Genomic DNA, 26,661 nt, shown 5'->3' on the forward strand with positions numbered 1-26,661 from the left:
TATTTTAAAAGTTCTCTCTAAAAAAATTTTGATCTCTTAACATCACAAACCTTAATATAATCTACAAAACTGATCAGCACACTCATATAAATAAAATCACTTCCTCCATCAGTCCTAATGAATGTCACTCCTATGTGGACAGGGGACACAGACTGGTGACTCCAGGGAAATGGTCACAGGCCCATTACAGGGAACCACACCACATAGCAGTTTCCACGCAGAATTATAAATCAACCACCACAGGAGCTGACTGCAGTTTTTAAGGTTATATTCTCTGAGGAAGGTTTGAACTCTCAGTACCAGATAAATTGTAAGAAAGGAGTTACCTGACCTTCATCAGCTCTAAGAGAAAGCTGCAGAATCCCGGAACCTGGAGACAAGGAGTCCTCTTTCCTCCTGTAGTAACAGGTCCACCAAGGAAAGACCAGCCCAGGCTCTGAAATCCCACTCCACTTCCAGCCTTCAGTGGTGAGCTAACAACAACAGAAGTGGCTTTTCTGGTTTGTAACTCTTTATTCACAACTTGATTACCGGGAGAACAGGCATGGGTGAGGTAACAGTGCACCTTGGCTCCTCCACCTTCCCTTTCCACTTAGATGTTATCACAGCATCTAACACCGTTAGGTCTGATACTGTCTTAGCCTCTTGTGCCTGTAGGAAATACGGCCTGGAGTTCTGAATTATTCCCAAGTTCTGTGGAGGAAAAAGGAAGTGACATCTAGGAACACTGACTACATTTTAAAAACAGTACAAAAACTTGAATTCTCTTGCTTTAATTCTCCATATTTCTACAATAAAATATGTAACAAAGTTCAACAGATTACTGACAGTCAGTAATAAGCTATGATGGCACATTAATGGGACTTTCAAAGTTAAACTGGGCAGTGGGGAAAATAAAACAAAACTCAAATATGAGAAGTGATTCACTATATAATACTGAAACCACCATAACCTTTAAACACTTAGAAAACTGAAATAACATTGAATACTATTTGATAACTCTGAAATACCACATTGTCAAGTATTTTGTGAATGAAAACAATACAAATAAAATTTTCTTCAGTATAACTTCTTTAAAGCTTTCTACAAGAAATATATATGTATGTGTATATATCTATCATCTATCTATCTTAATAACAACCACCTAAGATACACACTGAACCATTATGTGACTAGACTATCTAATAAATACAAATCCACACTGTTTTGTTGCTGTGGGTTAGTTAGCTTTTCTCTCAGGGAAATCTTAAGAAATTCTACTCTATAAACTGAGTCATCCAGACTGTTTGCCCTTTGACTTTACTAGCAGAACCCTTTGTCTGCTGTATGTTTAACCCCTCTATCACTTTTAAAGGATCAAGTTAAATTTTGTGAGAACAAATCACTTGTAAGTTTATGCCTTGGAGCTGTAAACTTGGTATGCTCTGTGAGTCTCAGTTAGGAATCCAGCACACTGAATTCTGACCCACTCTCCAAAGCATCCTCCCTTCCCTAGAAGTATGAAGTACGGCCTTAGTAATGGCATGTAGTGTTCCTCAGCATAACCTGCCAAAATGTGATGATCTCCTTGGAAGAAAAGCCATGGGCTGCAATCACCCGTCTGAGCTGACACACATCCAAGTGGATTCTATAAAGAAAGAAAAGATTTGTGTCTTCCGGAATATGAATGTCCACTTTTAACAAATTCAAACAGATCCCCACATACACATCTTCAAACTTGATGGGTTTCACGTGACTCATCATTTCATAGATCCTCGGCACGAGGTCACCAGACATAATGTAGCCCAGCCCACTACAGTAGGGGGGAAACACCTTGAAAGGGTACTCCTGATAGGAAATATGGTTTTTCTGGAAAAACCCTCTATAGGAGTAGTTATCAATTAGGGGATAACCTGTAAAAAACTGCTCTGAGTGGTTCAGGTTCAGAAGGTACTTGACTAAATTGCCGGTGTTGATGAAAACATCAGTGTCTGTTTTCATGACGTACTTGGCTTTGGGGCAAAATTCAATCACCCACCTGAAAGCCATAATGGTTTTCAAGGTCAAGTTATTGTATGTGTCTAAAAAATCCTGCCGTATAATATCGCCATAGAGAAGGTGCTCATCTTCTAAGGACAGCGCTAACATTTTGTCTTCCCTTTCAGCCTGCTGGCCTAGTAAGAAAAAAGTAAGAACCTCATATCCCCACCAGGACTTTTTTTCACCCCAAGTAACTCTAATTGCTTGTCTGGCTTTCACATCTGAAGGACGCGAGGTCACCAGGATGACCAGGAATGGGTTCTGGTGAGAGCAGTTGGAATGTTCCCGCAGTGTGAAGCGAAAGTCTTGTCTGTAAATTGGCTCATACTCATAAAAGTACATCCAGTTCACGCGCTCAATGACATTGTAGTGGGGAAGGCTGAGGTACCACATCACCAGGAAGCTCAGCAGGGACAGCAGCAGGAGGCTCCATTTGAGCGATCTCAGTGACATCCTATTGGGAAGAGTAGTCAAGACAGCCGGGGCCATCCACAGCAGCTCAGAAGTACGGAAGGCACAGGTTCAACAAGATGGGAAAAGGCTGGGTGAGTGTCCACCACTTCAACACACTTCAGTTGATGCCATCTAGTCAAGAAGAAAGAATGGAGAATGAAAATTCCAATCAAAAGTAGACAGCCTGGCCTAAGGCTGCCTGGCTGCATTTATCACACAAATGAACCACCACCCAGAGGGGCACATCGAGACCCAGGTTAAAATAGACCTAGGAATCATTTTCAAAAACACCTCTCATTCAGTTCAAATAGTTGTAATCCCAGTTACTTGGGAGGATGAAGCAAAAAAAAAAATCACAAGTTCAAGGCCAGCCTAGGTGACTTGGAGAGACCTGGTCTCAAAAATAAAAGTCAAAAGAAAGATGGAAGCTAAAAATACTCCACAAACAATTACGAGCTAGAAATATCTGTCTTTCTGTTCTTGGCTCATTTTACTCTATGTTGCTTCAAATGTCAGAATTCTAACCTTTTATAGCTGAATAATATTCCATCTTGTAGATTACCACACTGTTTTTATCCACTAATCCATCACTGGACTCTCCAACTGATCCCATAGCTTGGCTATTATGCTTCAATAAGTAAGCTGGTCTTGCTTGTCTTCTGAACGCATTCTGAGCAGGATTTCCAGACTGTGTCCAATTCAAGCAACACCACTGCTACCAATTTATCCTCAAAAATTAATCAGAAAACTGTGTGGGTCCTTTATAATACAGAAAAATATGATTTAAAGTCTATCACTAGGAAACCTTTGAAGTGAAATTATGGCTCCATCATTCAACAGGATATCTTCACTCATTACTTGCAATTTTGTTTCCCATAATTCCTTCATGTCACTGACTGAAATATGGAGCAATATACATAATGTATGTTTCCTTTGAAAGGATAGAGTGATAAACACCTAGAATTCTATGTGCACATATGCAAAGCAAGGTATCTGCAAGGATATTTCCACCAAGTCAATGGTCTTGTCTTTGGGGTCCTGGGAGATCTCTCTCTTCCTTTTTGTATTATTGGATTATACATACATTGGATTATACACACATTGCTTTGGATTTCCTGTGTTAGTGCTGTAAATAAAAACAAAGCCAAAAAGCTAGATTTTGTGCCTGCGCGGCATCAAGTTCCACTAAGTGTACTGACCCTGTGGGAGCCTGAGTGTTGCCCTGTCCTAGCTCCCCTCCAGAGGTAAGTGAATTCTGGAGTATTCACATGAAATACAAAGAATATTTTCAAAAACACTAGGACTCAACTCCCAGAGATCTACCTGTACCTGCCTCACCTCTGCCCTCACCTCCAGAGTGCTGGAATTCAAGGCATGCACAATCATGCCTGACTATTAAAAGATCTCTTTTAATATGAAGAAACAGAATGCAAGAAGCAAAGGTAGAGCAAAGGGTTACTGAAAGATACTAAAGACTGTAGTCACAGGTATAAGAAGGGAAATAGACAAGGAAGAAGAAAAGTAATTTTTCCAAGTAGTGAAATAAGGATGAACCCAGAGCAGTGGTTCTCAACCTGTGGGACCTGACATCTTTGGGGGTTGAACGACCCTTTCATGGGGGTCACTTAAGACCACCGGAAAACACAGATATTTACATTATGATTCGTAACAGCAGCAAAATTACAGTTATGAAGCAGCAATAGTGTTATGGTTGGGGGTCACTACAGCATGAGGTACTGGATTAAAGGGTCGCAGCGTTAGGAAGGTTGAGACCCACTGGGCTACGGAAAGCTGCTGGTTCAGCTGACTAAGCGCTTACACACGAACACTGCCTCCTCAGTGACAGGATGACAGAAATACGGCAACACGTTCCTATCCTCCTGTCTGAGGAGGCAGGGCCAGGAGGAGCCCTGGAGCTTGGCCAGGCAGGCTAGCCCCATCAGTGAGCTCCAGATTCAGTGGGGACAGACTCAAGAAGAAGGGCGAAAGGGCAATGCTGGGATTCAGTGGTAGATCGCTTGCTGAGCGGAATACAGAGCCCTGAGTTCAATCCCCAGACCTACAAAATTAAAACCAAACAAAATCTCTGGGAAAAAAAATAAAGTAGAAAATGACTGAGGAAGACATCTGATGTCAACCTCTGAGCTTCAAACAGTTACACACTAACCCCAGGCTCCCCCCATACACTCAGTAAACTAGTCCACATACACAAAGTGAAATGAAAACCAGGTTAAAAAGACTCAGTTGGTGAGATGCTTGGCAGGAAGCATGAAGACCGAGTGTAGATTCCCACCACTCACAGATATGGCAGGCCCAGTGTCCCATGTTGGTAACCTCACTGGGGTGGGGGATGGCTAAGTAAAGACAAGTTGATTCCTTGAGCTCGCCAGCCACCCAGTCTAACCAAACCGGTGAGCTCCAGGTTCAGTGAGGGAGCCAGTCTAAAAACTGTGCAGAGAAACTGAGGGAAAGTCCTGATGTTGACCTCTAGTCTACACACACACAAACACACACACACACACACACACACACACACACACACACTCACTCACTCACACATGCGGCTGGGAGAGATGGCACAGGGATTAAAGCACTTGCTGCTTTTGCAGAGCACCAGGTTTGGCTCCACCACCACATGGCTCACAACCCTTGTGACTCGAGTTTCAGAGGATCTTACGTCCTTTCTGGTCTGTGGGGACAGACATGCGGTACACTTTCATACTCGCAAGCAAACACTTATGCCCCAAAGATAAAAAATACTAATAAAACATTTAAACTATAAACACAAATTTTAAAGAAATTTAAACAGAATACATATAAGCCTTCAGCATAACCAGTAGACTAGCTATGGGACATAGACCTTCTCAGTTGAATGAGAGAAAAACAAGCAAAGTAAGGCACCGATTATCGGGAAGATGGAAAGGAGACGGGGAAGCAGAGAAATGCATGGCAAACAGAAGACACACAAGACAGCTGCTGGAAATGCAAACGGACATCGGTGTGGGGGCGACAGCTCACCTTGACCACAGGGGCTTTCGCGGCTTGGCCTAAATTTCTGCCATATGCTACTTACAAGGCGCACACCTAAAACAAAACACAAAGTGTTTAAAACTTAAGGAACAGGAAAGTCTGCACCAGGAAAATGCCAATCAACCAACTAGGTCTAGAGTCCACGGCTAACCTTTCGCATCATGTACTCTATGTGAGTAGCATTTAAAAGAAACCAAGAAAATTTGTTGCTAACAAAGTATCTATTTGAAACAACTCTTTATAGCCACTGTGTTTTGTTTGTTTGTGTGTGTGTGTGTGTGTGTGTGTGTGTGTGTGTGTGGATGTGGATGTGGATGTGGATGTGGATGTGGATGTGGATGTGACTGCATGTGTGCATGTAAATGTGTAAAGGCCAGAGTTCAACAAAAGCACCCAAAGAAAACCTAACTTAGCAATCATAAAGCTACATCACACACACAAAAAAAAGCGTCAGTGTAGGGAGCCAGACCGGCCCGAGAATCCTTAGTGGTCCTGAGGAAAGGACGGGAGCCGGCTCGGCAAAGCTGGTCTCGGGCTGGAGCCAGTGCTCCAAAGGAGTCAAGGTTGCGGCTTCTGGAGACCCCGCTCTTGCCCTGGGCTGTGGTTCTCAGTCCTTGGGCAGCTGTCTGAGGTAGTCCACGTTCTCTCCCGACACTGTCTACCTTAGCTCTCTGCTGATCTTGCCTTTTTCCTCCTGCAGACAGTACATAATGATGTAAGAAGCTGTACTCAATAAACCTTCTTGGGCCAGGTATGGTGGCGCACGCCTTTAATCCCAGCACTTGGGAGGCAGAGGCAGGCGGATCTCTTGAGTTCGAGGCCAGCTTGGTCTACAATGCAAGTTCTAGGACAGCCAGGGCTACACAGAGAAACCCTGTCTTGAAAAACAAAAAGAAAAACAGCAAAAGCTTGTTTGGCAAAAGTCATCGGCTTCTGCAAGACTCCCTGGTCCCGGCTATTGCTTTTGTCTTCCTTAGTTTTCATTTTCTGTTTCTCATCTCTGCTGCTCCCACTCAACACCTCCTTGTTCGGGATCCTTGTTCCTGCCGGTTTGGGACACTACAGTACAGGAAGAAAGTCTGGAACATCCGTTTATAAATCCAATCCCACACCATCCAGCCTCCCAAGTGCTGGGCTGACAAGTGGGTGTTGCCCTGGGCGTCAAGATTTTCCCTGGCTCTCTCCAAGTGCTGTATCTGAAGTCTGTCCCCACCAAAACCCATGTTGGGGCTTGGCCCCCAATGCAATGGAGTTTAAGAGATACCAGAGGAAGGGGCTCCATCCTCACAAAGGAATTGATATAGTTCCTAATGACAGGAGTTAGTCATCTCGTTAGCTGTTACAAAGTGGCCTCTCCGCTCCCTCAGCCCCTCTTGCACACGTGTGCCCACACACATACTGTTTCCTTGTGCTTTATGTAAAACAGCAGACAGGCCCTCTTGGGAAGCCAACTCATGCTGGCACCATGCTTTCTGGTTTCTAGACCCATGAGCTAAATATATCTGTTTCCTAAACCTGACCTATCCACAAACAGTTCATTCTAGCAACAGAAAACAGCCAAAGACACTAATAGATAAACCCAGCAATGAAAAGTAAGAATGAGTGTTGCAGATCAGATGAATATCTTTTTTTTTTTTTCTTTTGAGCTGAGGACCGAACCCAGGGCCTTACGCCTAGCAAGCGCTCTACCACTGAGCTAAATCCCCAACCCCTGTTATTATTTTTTTTTAATCTTCAAATTACATTTGTTTGTTTTGGCACACACATGGCTGGGAACTGGAGAACAACTTCCAGGAGTTGGTAGAGAAGTGGGTCTTGGGGATGGAGCCCAGGCCATCAGGTGACAAACGGTTACCCACTGACCTACCTCACTGGCCAGCAATCTTTTTTTTTTGAGAATTTCATACATGAGCATTTTATTTACAACATTTCTAAATCTTCCTCTCCCCTCTACTCCTCCCTTGTCCTCCTCACTCCCTCTCAATCTGATCTTTTATTTATGTACACACACACATACACACACACACACACACACACACACACACGCATACATGCATGCGTGCATGTATGTATGTATGTACGTATGTATGTGTATGTGTGAGTTTATCCTATTAAATCCATCTTAGTGTTGCTTATATGTGTATATATTTAGGGCTAACCACTTATGATTTAGATAGCCTTTCGGGGGCTTGTCCTTGGAGAAGTCTGATTCTCTTAGCAGAAATTAATTGCCTATAGCCTTCATATCGGGGCGAGGTCTTGTGAGAGTTCCTGTATCTGTGCTGGCATGTCAGCTGGTGTTCGCAGTATGTAGGTCATGTTTAGGAGATTACACTGGGATTTCATGGGTACAACTTCCCTGTCATATACACAAGACAGTGTCTTGCAGCAGTCATTCTGGCCCTCTGACTCTTACAAGCTTTCCTTCTTCTGAAACGTTTTGATCCTTAGGTATAAAGGCTGCATTGTAGATATATCAATAATTCTGATTTGATAAAAAACATTAGCACCTTTTTTCCCAATAAAAGTAAGAAGAAATACAGTTGGCCTTCGGCATCTACAGATTCAAACAAGTGCATAAAGAAAAGGAAATGCTGAGTGTGGCCACAAGTACCTGAAAACCCAGTATTTGAGAGGCAGGGGCAGGAGAACTGAGAGTTGAAACAATCCTCAGCTAGAGAATGAATTTAATTGGCAAAATGCCTGCATAAGACTGGGGTGTAGGCAAGCTTGTAGGACATTTTCTTAATCTGTGATGATGTGGGAGGACCCAGGTCACTCTGGGTGTCACCAACCCTGGGCTTGTGGTCCTGGGTTCTATAAGAAAGCAAGCTGAAGGCTGGATGGTGGTGGCACACACCTGTAATCCCAGCACTCAGGAGACAGAGGCAGGCGAATCTCTGTGAATCCGAAGCCAGCCTGGCCCACACAGTGAGTTCCAGGACAGCTAGCTAGGACTGTTACACAGAGAAATCTTGTCTCGAAAAAAAAAATTTAAAAAAAAGAAAAGAAAAAAGAAAGTAGGCTGAACACATCGTGGAGAGCAAGCCAGTAAGCAGCACCCCTCTCTCCAGGTTCCTACTGGGTTTGAGTTCCTGCACTGGCTTCTCTTGATGGACTGTGATTCAGTATATGTAAGCCAAATAGACAGACCCTTTCCTCCCCAAGTCACTTTGGGACATATTGTTTCATCATAGTAGTAGTAATCCTAACTGAGACACATATGCCACTTGGCAATCCTAAAACACCCAATACAGGCTACATTTTTTTTTTCTTTTCTTTTTTTTTTTTTTTTTTTTTTTTTTTTTTTTTTTTTTTTTTTCCGAGACAGGGCTTCTCTGTGTAGCTTTGCACCTTTCCTGGAACTCTCTTTGGAGACCAAGCTGGCCTCGAACTCAGAGATCTGCCTGCCTCTGCCTCCCGAGTGCATGGGAGGCATGGGATTAAAGGCATGCGTCACCACCGCCTGGCTAGGCTACATTCTCTTTTGTTTTGTTTTTTTCCCCTTTTTTTTTTTTTTTTTAGATTTATTTATTTATTATGTATACAGAAGAGGGCACCAGATCTCATTATAGATGGTTGTGAGCCACCATGTGGTTGCTGGGAATTGAACTCAGGACCTCTGGAAGAGCAGTCAGTGCTCTTAACCTCTGAGCCATCTCTCCAGCCCTCAGGCTACATTCTTTACCCACAACATTAACTCCAATGTTATTAACTCCAGAAGTATAACTTGAAAAACACATGTTTTAAAAAATCTATTTAGGGCTGGAGATATGGCTCAGTGGTAGAAAGCTTGCCTAGTGTGTGTGACTGCTTGGCTCAACTTCCAGAAACACACACATACACACACACACACACACACACACACACACACAACACACACATAAATACACACACACACACACATACATACATACATACACACACAGACACACACACACACACACACTTACAAATACAACCCATAAACTTAGAGAGTCTCGATCACATTGTAAATTATTTTTTTAATCTGAAACTGACCATCAGCAATGTAGTACATTTCAACAACTTAGTGGTTCACCAAGTCTTATTTTGAAAATTATTTCCTGGTGTAGGGGCAGGAAGTATGTTTTTCTGCTTTAAAGAATGATGCATACTTTAAGGAAACAATTCTAGTTGATAAGGAGGTGGCCTTATTTATAGAAAAACTAAAGTTAGACATATTTGAAATCACAGAATTACAAAACTATCATTTTGCAACATCTCACAAAACTGATTCAAGTGCTGATAGGAAGCAGCATTTTGCTCATCGGATGGAAGGCTGGCTGAGGGAGTTGGTATATGGTGTGAAGAACCCACAAAATTCTCCTTTTGTACAAGTACTGAACTACTACAAAGCACATGCTGGAAATGAGGGTGAAGATGAGGGTCACCCTAACCTGACTAACTATGGCAACCTTGTAAGTGACAGAAGAGTGCCTGTCTCCTTATGAGAGAAGGTAAAGTGTCCAGTGTTATTTCTGATGCATCCTAGCCAAAACTATCTAACAGTAGTCTGATCCAATGTCATAAGAGCTCAGATGACAGAGCAAGCTAATGCACACCATGTGGAAGTAATCTTAACAAACAGTGAGACTATGAAACAACCAGCATGGTCTCCTACTGAGACTGCCATGACTCTAGATAATCTAAGACTCTAGATTATTAAGAGAATAAGGACACAGAGCTGTGATGTGTGGTTCTAGTTTGAGTCCTAGGGAAATCTGAAGACAATCTAGGCAAGAGGTTTTCAAGAAGTATAATTCTTTTTTAAGCATGATAACATTAACTAGAACAGAAGGAAATGTCCTTCGATAAAGACAATGTAGTAACAGCTATGTGATGGGGTATTGCTCACTGTAAAGTAGAGCTTTGCTACATACATTAGTTGTAAGAGTTCTTGACGTGCATGAAATAAAAAATGTCAATTAAAAGCAGCCAGATACCAAGCACCACATACTGTATTACTGCATTTTCATGAACTATCCAGGAAGGGAAAACCCTATAGCAGTAGGGTAAGTAAGTGCCATACTTTGAGTTTCTATTGCTGCAACAAAACACCATGACCAAAAGGCAAGTTGAGGAGGAAAGGGTTTATTCAGCTTACACTTCCACAGCACTGTTCACTATTGAAGGAAGTCAGGACAGGAACTCAAACAGGCCAGGATCCTGAAGGCAGGAACTGATGCAGAGGCCAGGAGAGAGCTGCTTACTGGCTTGCTCTTCTAGAACTCAGGACCACCAGCCCGGGGATGGAATCACTCACAATGGGCTGGGCCCTCCCTCTCAATCGCTAATTAAGAAAATGCCTTACAGCTGGACCTTATGGAGACATTTTCTCAGTTGAGGTTCCTCCTCTCAGATGACTTTAGTTTGTGTTAAGCTGGCACAGACGAGCCAGCACAGTAGCAGTGGGTAAGGGGTCAGAGACTAACCTGAGAGGGGCCTGAGGGAAGGGACAGATGACGATAGCTTCAGAATTTGATAGTGGAGACGGTTCCACACCATTAAACTTAGCAACACCACTGCATTATATATCCGAAATAACTTATGACTGTATGAATTACACACCAATAAGGCTGTTAAAATCTCAAGTTTCCTGTTTTTAAAAGCCATACATTGTTAGGAGTGCCAGGATACCTGTGTTTATTTTTAAGTAGTTCAGTAATAAGACAATTAAAGAGTTAGATTCCCTTCTGCATACTTTTCTGATGGAGTACAAAATGGTAAGACTTCTATGGACTATGAAATATACCTTTTTGTTGATGGTCAATTGTGTATGTCTGAAATGATGTGTTTTTACAACATAATCCACTGCAACACTGCTAGAGAAAATAATTATAAAAACCCAAGTCATCACCAATGAGGGCGTATGACACATGAATCCAAATGTGGAATATTACACAGCTATTAAAAAGGGAACAAAAATAGCAAAGATATTCTGTATATATGGGTATGAAAAGACTTCTAGACAATATGAAGTAAAGAAATTAGAGGTGGAATAAACAATACTAACACTTTTTACATTTATTTCTCCTGCACGCATGTGTTCGTGTGTGTTCATGTGCTCACATACACATGGAAGTCAGAGGACAATTTGTGGGGGTCATTTGTCTCCTATCACGTAGGTCTGGTTTGTCAGGCTTGGTGGTAAGAGCTCTAATCTGCTGAGCCATCTCACTGACCCTATCATACCAACTTTTGTAGTAGAAGGAACAGAAATTTTAAAATATATTTATGTGTGGTGGTTTAAATGAAAATGGCCCTCATAGGGAGTATCACTATTAAGAAGTGTGCCCTTGTTAGAGTAAGTGTGGCCTTGTTGGAGGAAGTGTGTCACTGGGGGCGGGCTTTGAGGTTTTGGATGCTCCAGCCAGGCCCAGTGTCTTTCTCTTCCTGCTGCCTGCTGATGTGGATGGAGAACGCTCAGCTCCCTCTCCAGCACCATGTCTTCTGTGTACTGCCATACTTCCCTCTATGATGATAATGGACTAAACTAACGGGTAGATCGGAAGACAGGTGAAAGCAATACTTTCTAATGTCACAAGCTGTAAATGCTTTAATAAATTGCTTTACTTATTCTTTATAAATATATATACTGTTTGGTTGGTTGTATTTTGTTTTGTTTTGGAGCAGTCTCACCTTGTAGCTCTGGCTGTCCTGGAACTCACTATGTAGACCAGGTTGGCTATGAACTCATAGAGACAGACACATCTGCCTCTGCCTCCCAAGTGCTGAGATTAAAGGTGTGTGCCACTAGGCCTGGCTATAACTTTTTATATTTATCCAGTGTACTATGATCATGCTCACACCCTATTACCCTCTGTTACCCCCTCCCACTTCTGCTGACCCCCTCTTCTTCCCAACTAGTCTACCTCCTCTTGCTTCTTTTTAACCCTCTGAGTTTAATTAGGGCCACATTATGAACATGGGTAGGGTGTTATTTACTGGAACGTGGGCAACTTAGCTGGTGGTTACACCACTGAAGAAAATAACTCCTGTAACCGCTCCCCTTCCTGCAGTAATACTAACTGCCAAAAGCTCTTCCTGGAAGGGTAGGGCTTCATGAGACCCTTCCCCATCCATGATGGAATGGGCCTGATGTGCAGGCATCTATAGCATATGTTCATGATGGCAGGTGCCATGTCCCTTATACCTAGCCTTCAGCTCTTACAACCTTCCTGCCCTCTTCCATAATGCATGCCAGTATCTCAATCACCATCCTCACGGAAGGAATTGGCATCTCAGTTACTGAGCCCAAAATGTCCACCCTCTTCCACTTTCTGCTCATTCTCAGATGCAGCTGCCTCTAATCCACAGATGTAGCAGTCTTAGAAGTGTCTGGGACAAAAACATCTGGAAGTAATTCAAACAAACCTAAACTACTTTTTTTCAATGGAGGGTGTCTCTGAGATTTCAACATGTATTCTCTAAGGATATAATATGCAATGTTTATCAAATTATTTACACAAAGAATCTATTTTAGCTGTCAGTGTCTCTGGTAGGGAGGAAAACATTCAGAGAAATCTGGTCCTGGAAAACCTTTATAGACATCCCATTGAAATGGTTTCTATTAATTATTTTAAGTAATGGTTTGAAGTAAATACATTAACTCAATTACTTTGATGTGTTTCAATAAAAATTAAACATTTATTTTCCCTGTGACACAGCAAGTCCATTCTAGTAGAACACTTACGTTAATGTGTGTGTACAAAACACCACCAAGTAATGTGTAAATGGGTCCAAGTCCTCATGATTGAAGGATCCTCCCAAAATAAACAAAGCTCCTAACAGCACTCTATTTCAACTAACTCCAACAAGGGAACCACCCAAATACCCTCTTGCAGTTGGAGATAAACACCAACAGCATTGTTACTTACAAGGAACCAACTGCTACCTGGTGTGCTGTTCCAGGGACCAAGAAGAGCAGACACTGTGCTTCCCAGCCACACAAGGCTGAAGAGCAGACAGTGGTAGAACACAGACTGCTGGTGCCCCAGGGGAAGAAACAGATGTGAGAGGGCTGAGGGGATGCTCTAGTGTTCTGTTCACGCTCTGGTTTTTCATCTCTGTGGAGCTACAAGAGTGTTCTGTCCATTATTTCTTCTTAGAACTCGTGTCCTTTTTTGTAAGTCACACCTGAGAACCTAGCAGGTCATTCTACCTAGCTGTGACTGTCACAGTCAGTGTAGGCAGATGTCTCCACAAACCAGCTAACTCAGGGCCCAGCTGTAGTGACAGGAGCACCAAGTGGTTCCAACCAGTTCCCATCATGAGAGCCTCATCAACAGATGTGCTTTCCTCCCAATTCAACTGGAGGAAACAAGGCTCAGGCAGAGCCACAGGCTCACACGAGGTGGAAAAATTCAAATAGGACTCTGCATGTCCCATTTCGGGGACAGTAGACCTCAGGAGTCTGCTGCCTGACCACTGTTTCCTACCCTATAGAGGCCCTTGTGACCAACTGTGGGACATGGTTCTGCATTTCTTAAAGTAAGTAAGCCATGGTACACACAGTAAGCAGCCTTGCAGCCTTTACGCATGAAGACTGAAGGTTTCCACTCTCAACCTGAAGTGAGTTATTAACAATAACTAATTTGTATAGACATATTTTATTTCACATCAAACATCCTGAGCCCTGTAAGGCTCACAGGGAGGAAGACAGGGAAGGGAATGAACAACTAAACCATAGTATAGGCTTTTGTGCAGGAAAAAAAAAGCTGTGTAAGAATCAGGGTCCAGCATCGACTTCCAGGCTAGAGTAATTACAGGTAAGAGTAGGTCAGGGAGATTGAAAGGTTTCCTTTGGGGCCCATGGTTGGCCACTGCCGGGGCAGCCAGTAAGTCAGTTCAAGAATGTTAGGTGATAAACACCTCTTGCAGTCCACAGCGTAGACAGGGCAGGAATCAAGGGAAACACGTAACTGGTTCTGAAAACCAAACTACTTTAGTTTTGGTAATTGTCATAGTTCAACCAAAATGGAGGTTTACAAACCATAAGACATTCCCTCCTTTGTTTTTATTAGATAGGTGAAAAAGAAGGTATAGATGTCATTTTTGTAATTACCTTTTGCTGGACAAGGGCAGTATCCTAACCAGGAGGACTTGAGGCATCTTTGGTATCAGAAATTTTGAAAGAAGTTGCAGAGAGAGTGTTGTCCTTTTTCATGGCCTTCAAGCCAGATATCTAACATCTTTCCTTTGAAACTTGAGACTCTAAAATCATTTAGGAGCTGGACATCAGGTCATGTGGCTATCTCCAACTGACATGGGAGCACAAGAGTCAAGGTCTCCTCTCTTGTTGACTTCTATGCATTGGAGGAATGATCAAAGGGACAGAGATATATGGAATTTGACTGATGCAGGATCAACTCTGAGATGTGGTGTTTGACACAGTCTTAGTCTGATTTTGTGTAAGCAAGAGACACATTGGCAGAAATATCAAGAATATACAAAGAGGGAGTCTTTTGTTTTGTTTTGTTTGTGTGTGTCTAAAATATGTAAATATTTTAAAAATATTTTGTTTGCAGTTAGAAAAAGTATCAGAGTCCTATAATCTGATTACATCCAAAGAGGATGTATTATTCTATCTGGCATGTTAGTGGGCCATTCTCAGGATTATTTAATAGGGAGGCCTTTAAGGCATGGATCATTTGTCTATATTAAAGTGTATTTTACACACACACACACACACACACACACACACACACACACACACACATATACATACATACATAATCAATTATTTTAATCTTTGGTTATACTTTTCTGCTGGATGTTTAAATTATAAAACATATATAAAATTTCTTTCTTTCTTTCTTCCTTTCTTTTTTCTTTTTTTAACTGTTACGACTGGTTGGATATCTGATCTCCACGGGGCACTTGGGCTTGAAAGGAGCCCTAGCTCAGAAAGAAAAGGGCACATGTGCCAGGCTCTGCAAAGGGTTAGCCACCTAGCACTGGTTGCAAATGGTGCCTCCTCAACGCAGACCCATTATGCCTATACCAACTCTCCCCTTGGCAAAGGGTGGAGGTCTCTAGCCCTTTTTTTTTTTTTTGAAAACCAGTTTTATCATCTGCTAGGGATGAGTTGAGGCCTTGCTGACTGGGGCTTTTCCTGGAAACCATGCAGGCATCTGCTGTATGAACTCTCTTCTTTGTAGAATGTTCAGTGCTTAGGACCTAAATTTCAGAGTCTCCATGGCTTCTCTGAACCAGAGGAAAGGTAACTTGTCAGAGCTGCAGGATCCTTTGAGAGATGTTCCAAAGTCACCTGGGACTTAGGTGACTTTGAAGGGCAATGTCAGAAACATTAATCCTTCCTTTTCTGCTGTCCACATAGGTACGGGTCCAAACATGGCTACTGAGCACCCAGGTCAGTTATGCCAGGCTGGTCATTTTAACTTTTGTGTAACATTTAAATAAAACGTAAATAAAATCAAACATATTAAAATAATCTTGATTAGACATACATTTGTGTTCCTTTAAGCTAGTCCTTATAAATGCTACCTAGAGTAGATCAGTATCTTATGAGAACTCTATTTAGAGACTTGATTGAACTTTGGCCTTTAAAATTTTAATAACCTTTAATTATCATACACTTATCATCTCTAAATCTCTTCCCTTACATATCTTAAGTAATTTATTCCTTTCATAGTTTGCCTAGGCTTCCAATCTTAACTTGGAACAAAGCATAATCATACAGAAATCATTTTTATTAAAAATGTTTATTCCTACACCCTTTTCAAGACTTAATGTTGAGTTCAGAGAAGTCAGACTAGACCCAGGACCTTGAGCAAAAGCAGAGAAAAAGTGGGTCAAAGAGTACTTTGCCTAAGGCAAAGAAAAGCAAGCCTGGATGTCAGGTAGAAAGAACAGGCATTAAGACACAGGGAGCCAGGGTCTCCAGTCTCCCATGGGGTATAGCAATCTCAAATGAGCTGTGGCAGCTGACTTCCCACTGGTGGTGACCTGTCTAGCACCCGAGAACACCTTAATGTCAGGACTCAGCCTCTGTGTTTTTCCCTGTCTCAGCTCTGGGTCCCTGTGACTTTTTGTGGGCCCCCCAAGTCCTGCTATCTCCAAGAGCAAGCTCCCCAGTATTAGAGACACACAGCTGCAGAACTTAAGTTCCCTCCTCTAGAACACAGTAGGGACATTTATTTAAAACAACTGCCTCCCAAAGGGATCCTCCGTGGAGGTCTAGTAGTACCTCCCCCTTGGTTTGGTTACAGGAAACACACTGACGATATCGCCGTAACACATGACCTCATCACAATAGGCATACTCAGAAAACATTATGTGAGTATAATTTTTTTTGAAGTGCACTAGAGTTAGCAGGAGACAAACAGATATGGAACAAGAAAAGGTGACTTGAGGCATGTAGTCTGGAAACTATTTCCCAAGAAGGCACAGAAGTGCTTCTTGGAGTGGAGTTGTAGGGGAAAAAAAAAAAAAAAAAAAAAGGCAAAGAACTACATAATCTCTCCCCTCTAAAGAAGGTGAGTTCATATCTTACCACAAGGGAGAAGAAAGTCCACTCTAACTGGGAACACCAAAATAACTCAGTCTTTCCTCAGCTTCCAGGCAGGCCCTTGGTTTTATAAGCCTCTGATGTGGTAGAAGTCTGTGAAAAGACCATGAGGGTTGAGGAAGTGTGCCCAGGGTCTCTGGCTTGCTGTCTTTATTATCAAGAGTATTTGTCCAAATGGTATTACAAAGAGAATTATTTTGTTATTTGATCTCACCCACCAAATAGATGAGACTGTGAACAAGTCATCCAAGCACAGAGTCCATGGATAACAAGACTGAGCGCTCAGTGGGGAGGGGAGGTTTGTTTGGTTAAGTCAACAGGACCAGGACAAGGCAGAGAGATCACACAAGCATCTTTGTGAGCCTGGTCACACTTCTGTAAATGACTGAACTCAGAGATTACAACTTATCCTAAAGTCTTAAGACATCAGTGAGTAGGGGAATGAACTCAGATCTAAGCATAGTAAGGAATCCCAACTTAACGCCAAGAATTCTGGCACAGTCAGCAGGGGTCCTGGAGAAGTGAGGGGCTTACCAAGGGAATGGAATGAGATGCAGAGGTTCCGGTAAGAGCATGAGTCCAGAAAGGAGGGACCAGCACCCCAGAGGGAAGCCAAGAGCCCAGTACAGAGGAAGGGCCACTAGGACTAACAGTATGGCAATGCCTAAGTGGCCTCAAGAATTTACACAGTAGGACAAAGCCAAGAGTGCCCCAGAAATCTAACAAATAGGGCAAAGCTGTGATAAAACACCATGACCAAAAATAAGGTGGGGAGGAAAGGGTTATTTGGCTTATGCTTCCACAGCAGTGCTCATCACTGAAGGAAGGAATTCAAGCAGGGCAGGAACCTGGAGGCAGGGGCTGATGCAGAGGCCAAAGAGGAGTGCTGCTTACTGGCTTGTTCCTCATGGCTTGCTCAACCTGCTTTCTTATAGAACCCAGGACCACCACCTCAGGGGTGGCCCCACCCACAATGTGCTGGGTCCTCCTCTTTCAGTCATTAATTAAGAAAATGCCATGCTGCTTGCAGCCAGATCTTATAGAGGCATTTTCTCAATTGAGGTTCCCATGTCCCAGATGATGCTAGCCTGTGTCAAGCTGACACAAATCTATCCAGCTCAACAGATACAGCCTAATTTTGTGTAACAGGCCCAATTTATAAACAGATACAAGACTCTTACCAGTAAACTTTCACAATTATTCTGCACACACGCCAGTGCACACATGTAGAAGTCAGAGGACAACTGTGGGGGTCAGTCCTCTCACCCCACCGTGTGGGTCCTGATGTCCAACACAGCCATCTCGCCAGCCTGCTATTCACATTTGGTAAGTTTACATTTGTCTCCTCACTGAAGCACAGCTGGGCGTCCATGGGAAACTGACTTTTATCTACTCAAGAGAGCGACTGGTATATATTGGTAATTTAATAATGCTGAAAAATGAAATACATTTTACTCTGTCTGAGCAAAGAAAAGCTTCACATTAAGAAGACTTCCTTTCTTCTCTATTTCCCGTCTTTACATTCTCCCCTCTCTATCATTTTACCCACAGCTTGGTCTTGCGCTGCAGCAGGTAAGCTTTCTTCCTGTTTCTATTTGTGTGATGACGTGGTAACCATCTACATCAGTCACTAAGACTGTAACAGTTCACTTCTAGGTAAGGGGCCTGGGGTTCACACCCAGTACTTAGGGACTCAGAGCAGGCAGTGCAGGTCTGGAGCTCTGAGTGCTCTGCCTGTCCCAGTGGAATCTGTAACTACTACCCTGCAGCAGCCCTTATCCCCCTGGCCTGCTAGCCTCCTGCTTTCCTCCAGTGGGGCCTCCCCTTTATTCTTCCTTTGTGATGGAAAGTGGTCAGAGTTGAATCAGACCTTCAAAGGAATATCTGGATACAGACACATTCTCTTTCCATGAAATCACATTCAGCTCTTCCAAATTCTTAACCCAGACATTTTACAAAAACCTTCCCATCCAACAACCTTTCCCCAGCCAAGCGGAAATTGCTGAAGGAATAATGTTAATGAATCTATATCCCAAGCAACCCTGAAAATGTTGCTGAGCACTATGTACACAGGCATTAAGGACAAAGGACAAAGTAGTGACCATCAGAAACCAGCAGACACTCACTAAGACTGTCTAACCCATCAGACTAACCTCATTGCACCGTTTTAGGGTTCCTCCAGAGAAGGTCCACAGAAACCCGAGAGAACACAAAAATTAGATTCCATGATGAGAGCTGGGTGCTTAAAGATCCTTATGAACAAAACGGAAAATTGCATATCCAAAGACAGACGCTAGATGCTTGGAATGTGGCTTCGTGTTTATATCAAGTTTTAATTGCTCGATTTTTAAAGAGATTTTACCTTTAACTCTGTGTGTGTGTGTGTGTGTGTGTGTGTGTGTGTGTGCGCGTGCGTGTGCACTTGAGTGCAGATACCTGCAGATGCCAAAGGCATTGGATTCCCTGGAACTGGAGTTACAGGTGGTTGTGAGCCACCTGACCGGGGTGCTCAGAACCAAACACTGGCCCTCTACATGAACAGTACTCATTCTCACTCTGGGCCATCTCTCCAGCTCCTAAACTGCTTACTTGTTGACAATGAACCGGAAGTATCCATTGACTTTAAGGAACCACCCACACTGAGCACCCTCCCTGAGACTGTTGCACATTTCAGTAGGCAGTGAGTTTAAATACCGTCATTTCGCTGCCGTGTCTCAGCTCTGCGCCTGAAGTCCCAGCTGGCTGCTGCTGCACCAGAGTCAGGTGTGTTCTGAGACATCAGGGAGAAGGGCTTTCATCCAAGCCTGATGGGAATGGAAGCCTGCTGCCTCTACGTGCTGGGTAGAAGATGAGCGGGCTGTTAAAGAAAAAGTTTACAAGCATTATGTACTGTTTACCAAGAATGTTTTCATGTAGTTAAAGCAACCCTGAAGATAGTACCCGGGGGTTTATTCTAGACGCGGGGCTTGGGGTGTGCGGGTCCTTGGACTAAGAAGAAGACAGAATCAAAAGCAGCAGGAACTAACATTCACATGCACTTTTCATTTTGCTTCTGCCCACCTTTATGCATAATGTTACTCATTAATAAAGACTCCACCCACTCTTGATCATTTGTAGTGAGGTTAGGATTTTATGTTGGAGGGAGTGATGTTCTTATTTTTGTTGTTGTTGTTTGTTTTGCTTTGCTTTTAAAGCAAAGTAGCTCTGTAGAAGTCTATGGCAATTTATAAAGGAACATTATGCAACACTAGGTTTTCAAAGACTGAAACAGCTCACAAACAGATGGACCTACAACCTGAAGCTTTTAAACTCCAAATACTGTGCCCAATTTTCCAAAGCAAGGTGCCTGCTTGGGAGTCAGACCTCACACCCAGGTCCCTGAGCCTCTAGATTCCTGGGTAGGGACCAGCGGGGCCAGAAAGGGTACATCTCTGCATTCAGAATGGACAGACTGAGAGTGACATATGGCAGAGCAGCCAGGGGAAAAGGGAGAAGGCTACCAGGGCAGCGAGACTGGAAACAGGAGCAAAGAGCTCACACATCAAGCAGGTTACAGCAAAATACATCTGAAAGCTGGGTAAAGCTTTACCCACCAGAAGGGCACACGAGAGCTGCTCCAGCTAACATTCCATCTTTGCCCTGCATCAGGACTGGCGCAGATCTCTGTCATCCATCTTCTCCACCAGGCTAAGCCATTGTCTGTCCTTTATTAACTGTAAATCTTTCATTCACTAATTCATCCATGCATCTCACAGGCTAACTTGTGTTAGAGGCTAAGATAGCAGTGTGGAAGAAAAGCACACCCCTCAAATTGCTGCCACTCAACATAGCGTAAGGCAGAAGATTTATGACTCCAAGTTTCACCTGCACCTCATGAGTGAAACCCATCTAGAGAAAATCGGAAAGGTCTCTGGTTCAAATGTCTTCAAATTAGGGATCGGTGTGAAGGGCAGGGAGCCAAGTTTGTGCTCTCAGACTGTGTTGACGCCCAATAAAGGTGCACGTTACACAGCTACACTAAGACAGAGAAACTAGTACGATTTTAATACTATGATAATCTTTTTTCTTGGGGCAGGGGGCCTGGGAAGATGGCTCAGTTGCAGCAAGCCTGAAGACCTGAGTTTTGGTTCCAGCACCCATGTAAAGACCTAGGTTCAGCAGCACCTGTAATCTCCAGCACTGGGAGGCAAGGGGAACTCTGGGACTTCTGGCCAATCAGTCAGACCAAACCAGTGTGCTCTAGATTCAGTGCAAGACTGTCTCAAATAAGTAAGGTGAGAGCTGGTAAGATGGATCAGTGGGTAGAGATGCTTGCCACCAAACCAGATATAATAGCCTGATTTCCATCTACTAAAGCGCATGGTACACAGAGAGGACTGACTTATCCTGCAAGTTGTCTATCAACGTCCATATATACACCATGACATGTGTGTGCCCACACCTGTGGTAGTGTCGCAAACTTTAATTCCAGCACTTAAGACAACGTCATGCAGATCTCTATGAGTTGAAGGCCAACCTGATCTGCAGAGTGAGTTCCAGGACAGCCAAGGCTACACAGAGAAACCCTGTCTCGAAAAATTAAAAAAAAAAAGTGAAGAGCAAACAATCGAGATAGCGCCTACACACACACACACACACACACACACACACACACACACACACACGCACAATAAAAAGTAACTGAGTAACTGTATTTCAAAACCAAATTCTATAACTAAGCCAGTAGCCAAATATAGTTCCAGATCCGAGAACACTGTTAGAAGCTCCAGATTCTTGGTGGGTTAGGTGGCTGCAGACTGAAGAAATGTTTTAAAGGCAATGGTATGTCTTTATTCTAACTTGTACGAGTATATTCAAAGTGTACAGCTTGGTAATTTTTCAGAATCCTATATTCTGTCCAAAGGCAGATTTTCTTTGCCACAAAAAGCGAGACAGTAAATATTTTCTTTGCAGGTCATATGTCTATCTTGGCTACTTGACTCTTGGTTTGGGTTAAAACAATGGAACCACAGGCAACAAAACTCAAGGATGCTCAGGTGCCTTGTAAAAACACAGTGCCATATTTGCATAGAACTTATGCAGATCCTTGTATTATTTTGAGATTTTATTTTTATTTCATGTGTAGGAGTGTCTTGCCTACATGTATGTAAGTGTACCACATATGAGCAGTGCCCGTGGAGGCCAGAAGAAGGCATCAGACCTCCCTGGAACTGGAGTTAATGACAGTTGTGAGCTGCCATGTGGATGCTGGGAATTGAACCCCTGTCTTCCAGAAAAGTAGCCAATGCTCTTAACCACTGAGTCTACAATGTACATGTGATGTGCACAGTGGTTCTACATATTGTTTAGAAAATGATAAGAAAGGAATGTCTGTGTAAGCCCCTTGAATGAGCACCTGAGTGGCCATGCCTTGCCCCTGAGGAATTCTAACCCTCAGGCCCCATCCACAGAACACTGTAAAGCTGTGAAGGCTGGACCCAGCCAGCCTCTCCAGACTCAGGTGGCCAAACTCTGCCCTACAGAGTAAAAAGACTGAGCTCAATTCTGGGGCTTGAAATCCCACCAATCCCTAAGCTCACCCCAAGCTCAGGACTTGAAATCCCACCAATCCCTCCCCCCAAGCCATACTAACCCACCAATCCCTAAGCTCACCCCAAGCTCAGGACTTGAAATCCCACCAATCCCTAAGCTCACCCCAAGCTCAGGACTTGAAATCCCACCAATCCCCACCCTGGAAAGCTCTGCTCCAAGAAGCCCACCATCAGTGGTTCTCCACCTTCCTAATGTTATGACCCATTAATATAGTTCCTCCTTTAATATGTTGTGGTGAACCCCAATGAAAATAAAATCATTCACTGCCGTAATTTTGCTACTGTTATGACTTTCAAGGTAAATGTCTGCGTTTTCTGATGGTCTTAGGTGACCCCCGTGAAAGGGTTGTTCAACCCCAAGGAGTGACCCACAGGTTGAGAACCACTGCCCCACATGAAGGCTGCCTCCTGCTCAGTTCCCTGCTTCTTGTCTGCAGAGTGGCAGCCACCCTCTTGTGTCTGTGCCAATAAATCTCTGGTGTGAGCTTTATTGTGCAGTGTGACATTGTGGTATTGGCTCCTGACTGCCAGGACACCTTTTCCCCTCAGAGCTGTAACACTTACAACCTGTACATTTTAGGACAATTTTTTTCTAAATATTTCTATTCCGTGGTTGGAGAACCCTTTCCCCTCAGAGCTGCAACACTTACAAACTGTACATTTTAGGACACACAATTGTTTTTCTAAATATTTCTATTCCATGGTTGGCAGAATCTATGAATATAGAACCTACGCACCCGAAAGACTGACTATATTTATCAAACAGATATCAGTTTGGAAATATTTGCCCTACCTAGATTCATGAAACTCATACCTCAAAGCATTAATAAAATCTCCAGAGATTTGCCTTGTCTTTTTTCCCTCATGACCCAAAGGAGTCACACAGCTGAAAAGGAGTCCCTAGACTAACCAGTCACATATTTCCTACATGACATGGTTCTGGGGGGGGGGGGGCAGACCCCGCTGGGCACTGTTACCTCAGCTGTGTATACAACAGGACGGCAAAAGGTCTGACTTCCTAGTTAACTATGTTCAGGGTCAGAGACACATGACAGAGGACATTTATAATCTGATTTGGCTTTCTGGTATTTACTCCATAATATCACAGGGCCTCAAGAAGCAGAAATCTTCTACAGCTCTTGGGGCTAGCCCTAGTTCCCCCCTTTACCTCCCCTTCCCTCTAATTCACAATAAGGCAAGAATCCTGCTACTAAAAGCAAATCAATGCTTATACAACTTGTATTAAAATAAAATCATTTTCCACACCCCCCCATGGAGATGTTGCCCCACAGCCTGCTGAATTGTAATTCTGAAAACATCTGTTGGGTATGTTCATTTAAGAGTGTCTGGTTCAGTTGACCTTACCCATGAGATGGTACCACGGGGCTCTTTACCATACAGTAGTTCCTATCACACAGCAAGTGTGCTGCACCAGGCAAGTGTGCTTCTCCCGGATGATACAGAGATAAACAGGATAAAGGCCTGTTCTGAAATGAGATCCCACCTTCACTATGACAGAGTAGAGCTGGAGGCTGGGGAGGTATGTCACCCACCTCACCCAGAGGAAAAGTAAAGCATCTGCTGAAGAATAAAGAATTTACTCTAAACTTGAGGTTGAAGATGATCTGCCAAGTTATCGAGTTTTCCTAAAGTACCACAGTATTTTATGAATTAAAGAAAGAAAAATTCAACTTTGGGGGGAAAGCATTATTATCCAAAATGATTTAGTAAAGCTTAAATCCTGCACCTCTTCAACCCTTCTGGGGAAAGAAGCCCACCAGAATATACTAAATTTGGCAGCTTATGTCAATGATACCCAAAAGCCAGACAGGGCAGCCTAATGGGCATTTCCAACTAACCTGGATAAATTTTAAATACAAATCAAAAACTCGTTAAATCCATGTATACAGTTTCAGATTAAACAATAGATAAATGTGTGTATGGGGTGGGGGAGACATTTCTGTATCCTGTGCTTTAGGAAAGTAGAATTACTGCAAACAACTGAATGTAAGAAGATACTGTATCTCGGGGCTGGAGAAATGACTTGGTAGTTAAGAGCACTTGTTGCTCCTTCAGGAGACTGGAATCCAGTTCCCAGTGCTCATGTGGTGGATCCACACCCATCTGTAACTCCAATTCTACCGGATGAAACGCCCCACTTCTGACCTGGCATGCCTCTGGTGCACGTACATACATGCAGACAGAACACACATAATTTTTTTAGAAAATCTTTTTTAAAAATAAGTATTATATCAAAACAGCAGCGTTATGACAGCTAAAACCAATGTTCTATCCCCGGCAAACGGCTTTAGGATATGTGATTAGTCCTCGGCAGGCTCCTCGTTTCTGGATAGGCCCTGATGCTTTCCTCAAGTCTCTGTTCTCTGTTTGTCTCATGGGCTAACTGAGAATTGTATTTCAACACTTTTGATAACGGACTATTTTCAATGCTGCAGTTCCCCAATGGTCATTCATTTTAAACAAACCTTTGAACGCGAAAGAGAAAACACCACACTCATTCTCTCAGTACCAGGTAGGTCCCTTCTCTGGAGTAATGGAAGTTCGGTATGAGGTGTCAACATCTCAGATGGCAAAACTCCCTGCTTCTACCTCAAACACCCAGAGCTAAAACACAAATGTGTTCCAGTAGTCCTACTTTCAAAACAAACGGTTGGGCAATCTCTTCCTTAGCAGTCGCGTTTCCTAACAAAGCAACGGCTTCTCCCAAAGGCTGGCAATGTGAAAAATACAATCTACTCCTACTAGGCTCGAAATTAAACCCGGCCTTGTAGTCAGTTCTACATGCACTCAAGAACACCGACTACCGCTATCCGTGCTAGCTGCTGGCACCATCCTTTCCATCCTGAAAAAGTGAGGCTCCCTTCCATCTAAGATTTCCTTCAAATGGCTTTGCATGTTCACTGAGACCTCTTATTAATTATGGAGCCTTAATCCTTGGGAGTTTTCCCCTTCCTCTTTCCAAACCTCCCACTCCCTTCCTCGGGTCCATCTTCCCCGCCATCCCTCCCCATAAAGCCTTCTCCTACCCAGGGGACCACCGGCCCTTTTCCCGCCAGGACTGTGCGTTCCTCCGGGCCTGCTGCGGGTCCACCAGCGTGCTGACACTAGTCCCAGCTTCTCCTTGGCCCACGGTGACAACCAGGCCACCCCCGAGGCTTACAGTGCCCGGGGGCAGGGCAGGATGGCTCGCAGGGGCGGCGACCTGGCCCGCCACGCGCACCGGCGTCCCTCCAAGTGGCCCGGGTCCCTCGCCCGGAGCCTCGAGAGCCGGCCGGGAGCAGCCGCGGAGGCCCGCGGGCCCAGGGCGTGGCAGCTCGCGGGGAGGCGCTCCGCAGACCAGCGGCCGGGGAGCGGAGCCTTGGGCCTCGGAGCCGGGGACCCCCGCGTCCCGGGAAGGCTGCGCCCCGGGAGGGCCGCTCTGCCGCCGCCGCCCAACCGTCTCCCGCCACGCCCGCCCCGCACTCACCGCCGCCGCCACCGCCGCCGCCGCCGGCTCCCGCTGCGATGCTGACGGCGCGGGCTCCCTGCGCGCGCACGCGGGCGCCCCGCAGCCGCACGCACGCCCGGTGCGCGCTGCCTTCACTCACGCACGCGCGTGCGGGGCCCAGCGTTGGCCTTGCTGTCCCCGTGGTCGGCCTCGGCCCCGGGCGCTGGCATCGCCCGCCGCAGGCTCCGGGCTCCAGGGCAGGTCTGCTTAAGATTCCCCTGCTCTTGGCCGCGCACGTGCCCTCTGCCACAAGCCGCCTCCACGCATACATAGCCCAAGGGGCAGGATTTCATCACAGGGCTCGCCAGGAGAGGAGGAAGTCCGGGCAGGAATGCCTCGCTCTCTCCCGAGGGCCGGTTCTCCTTACCCGGGTGCAGGGAAAGAAAGGTTCCTAAGGTCTGTGTGGGTGGCAGGATCTGGGAGTCAGTCGCTGGCACCCGACCCGCACCCGCTCACCCCCCAACTGCTTCTAGAAACAGTCTGTTCCTGTGGACACTTGGCCAGCCGCG

The 26,661-nt window shown here is 44.3% G+C and overlaps 1 protein-coding gene across 6 annotated transcripts; it reads right to left on the reverse strand.

Moving 5' to 3' along the window:
- Positions 1-753: 753 nt before the first annotated feature.
- B3galnt1 (beta-1,3-N-acetylgalactosaminyltransferase 1 (globoside blood group)) lies at positions 754-26,661 on the reverse strand. 6 transcript variants are annotated; one of them, XM_037206656.1, is made up of 5 exons: positions 26,132-26,205; positions 19,748-19,910; positions 17,039-17,146; positions 5,491-5,556; positions 754-2,604 (listed from the first exon to the last, which is right to left on the reverse strand). In XM_037206656.1, exon 5 carries the CDS (start codon positions 2,506-2,508, stop codon positions 1,513-1,515), a length of 996 nt encoding a protein of 331 aa, XP_037062551.1. In that variant the 5' UTR covers positions 2,509-2,604; positions 5,491-5,556; positions 17,039-17,146; positions 19,748-19,910; positions 26,132-26,205; the 3' UTR covers positions 754-1,512. The 6 variants fall into 6 exon arrangements, with proteins under 6 accessions (XP_037062551.1, XP_028723041.1, XP_028723042.1 ...); XM_028867208.2 differs by lacking the exons at positions 17,039-17,146; positions 26,132-26,205 and adding an exon at positions 26,520-26,661; XM_028867209.2 differs by lacking the exon at positions 17,039-17,146.

The sequence above is a fragment of the Peromyscus leucopus genome, chromosome 6 (assembly GCF_004664715.2).
Source record: "Peromyscus leucopus breed LL Stock chromosome 6, UCI_PerLeu_2.1, whole genome shotgun sequence".
Taxonomy (NCBI): domain Eukaryota; kingdom Metazoa; phylum Chordata; class Mammalia; order Rodentia; family Cricetidae; genus Peromyscus; species Peromyscus leucopus.

What these genes read in the sequence shown, in the direction of transcription:
- B3galnt1 (XM_028867208.2), bottom strand. Translation starts at nt 2,508, where the DNA reads ATGGCCCCGGCTGTCTTGACTACTCTTCCCAATAGGATGTCACTGAGA.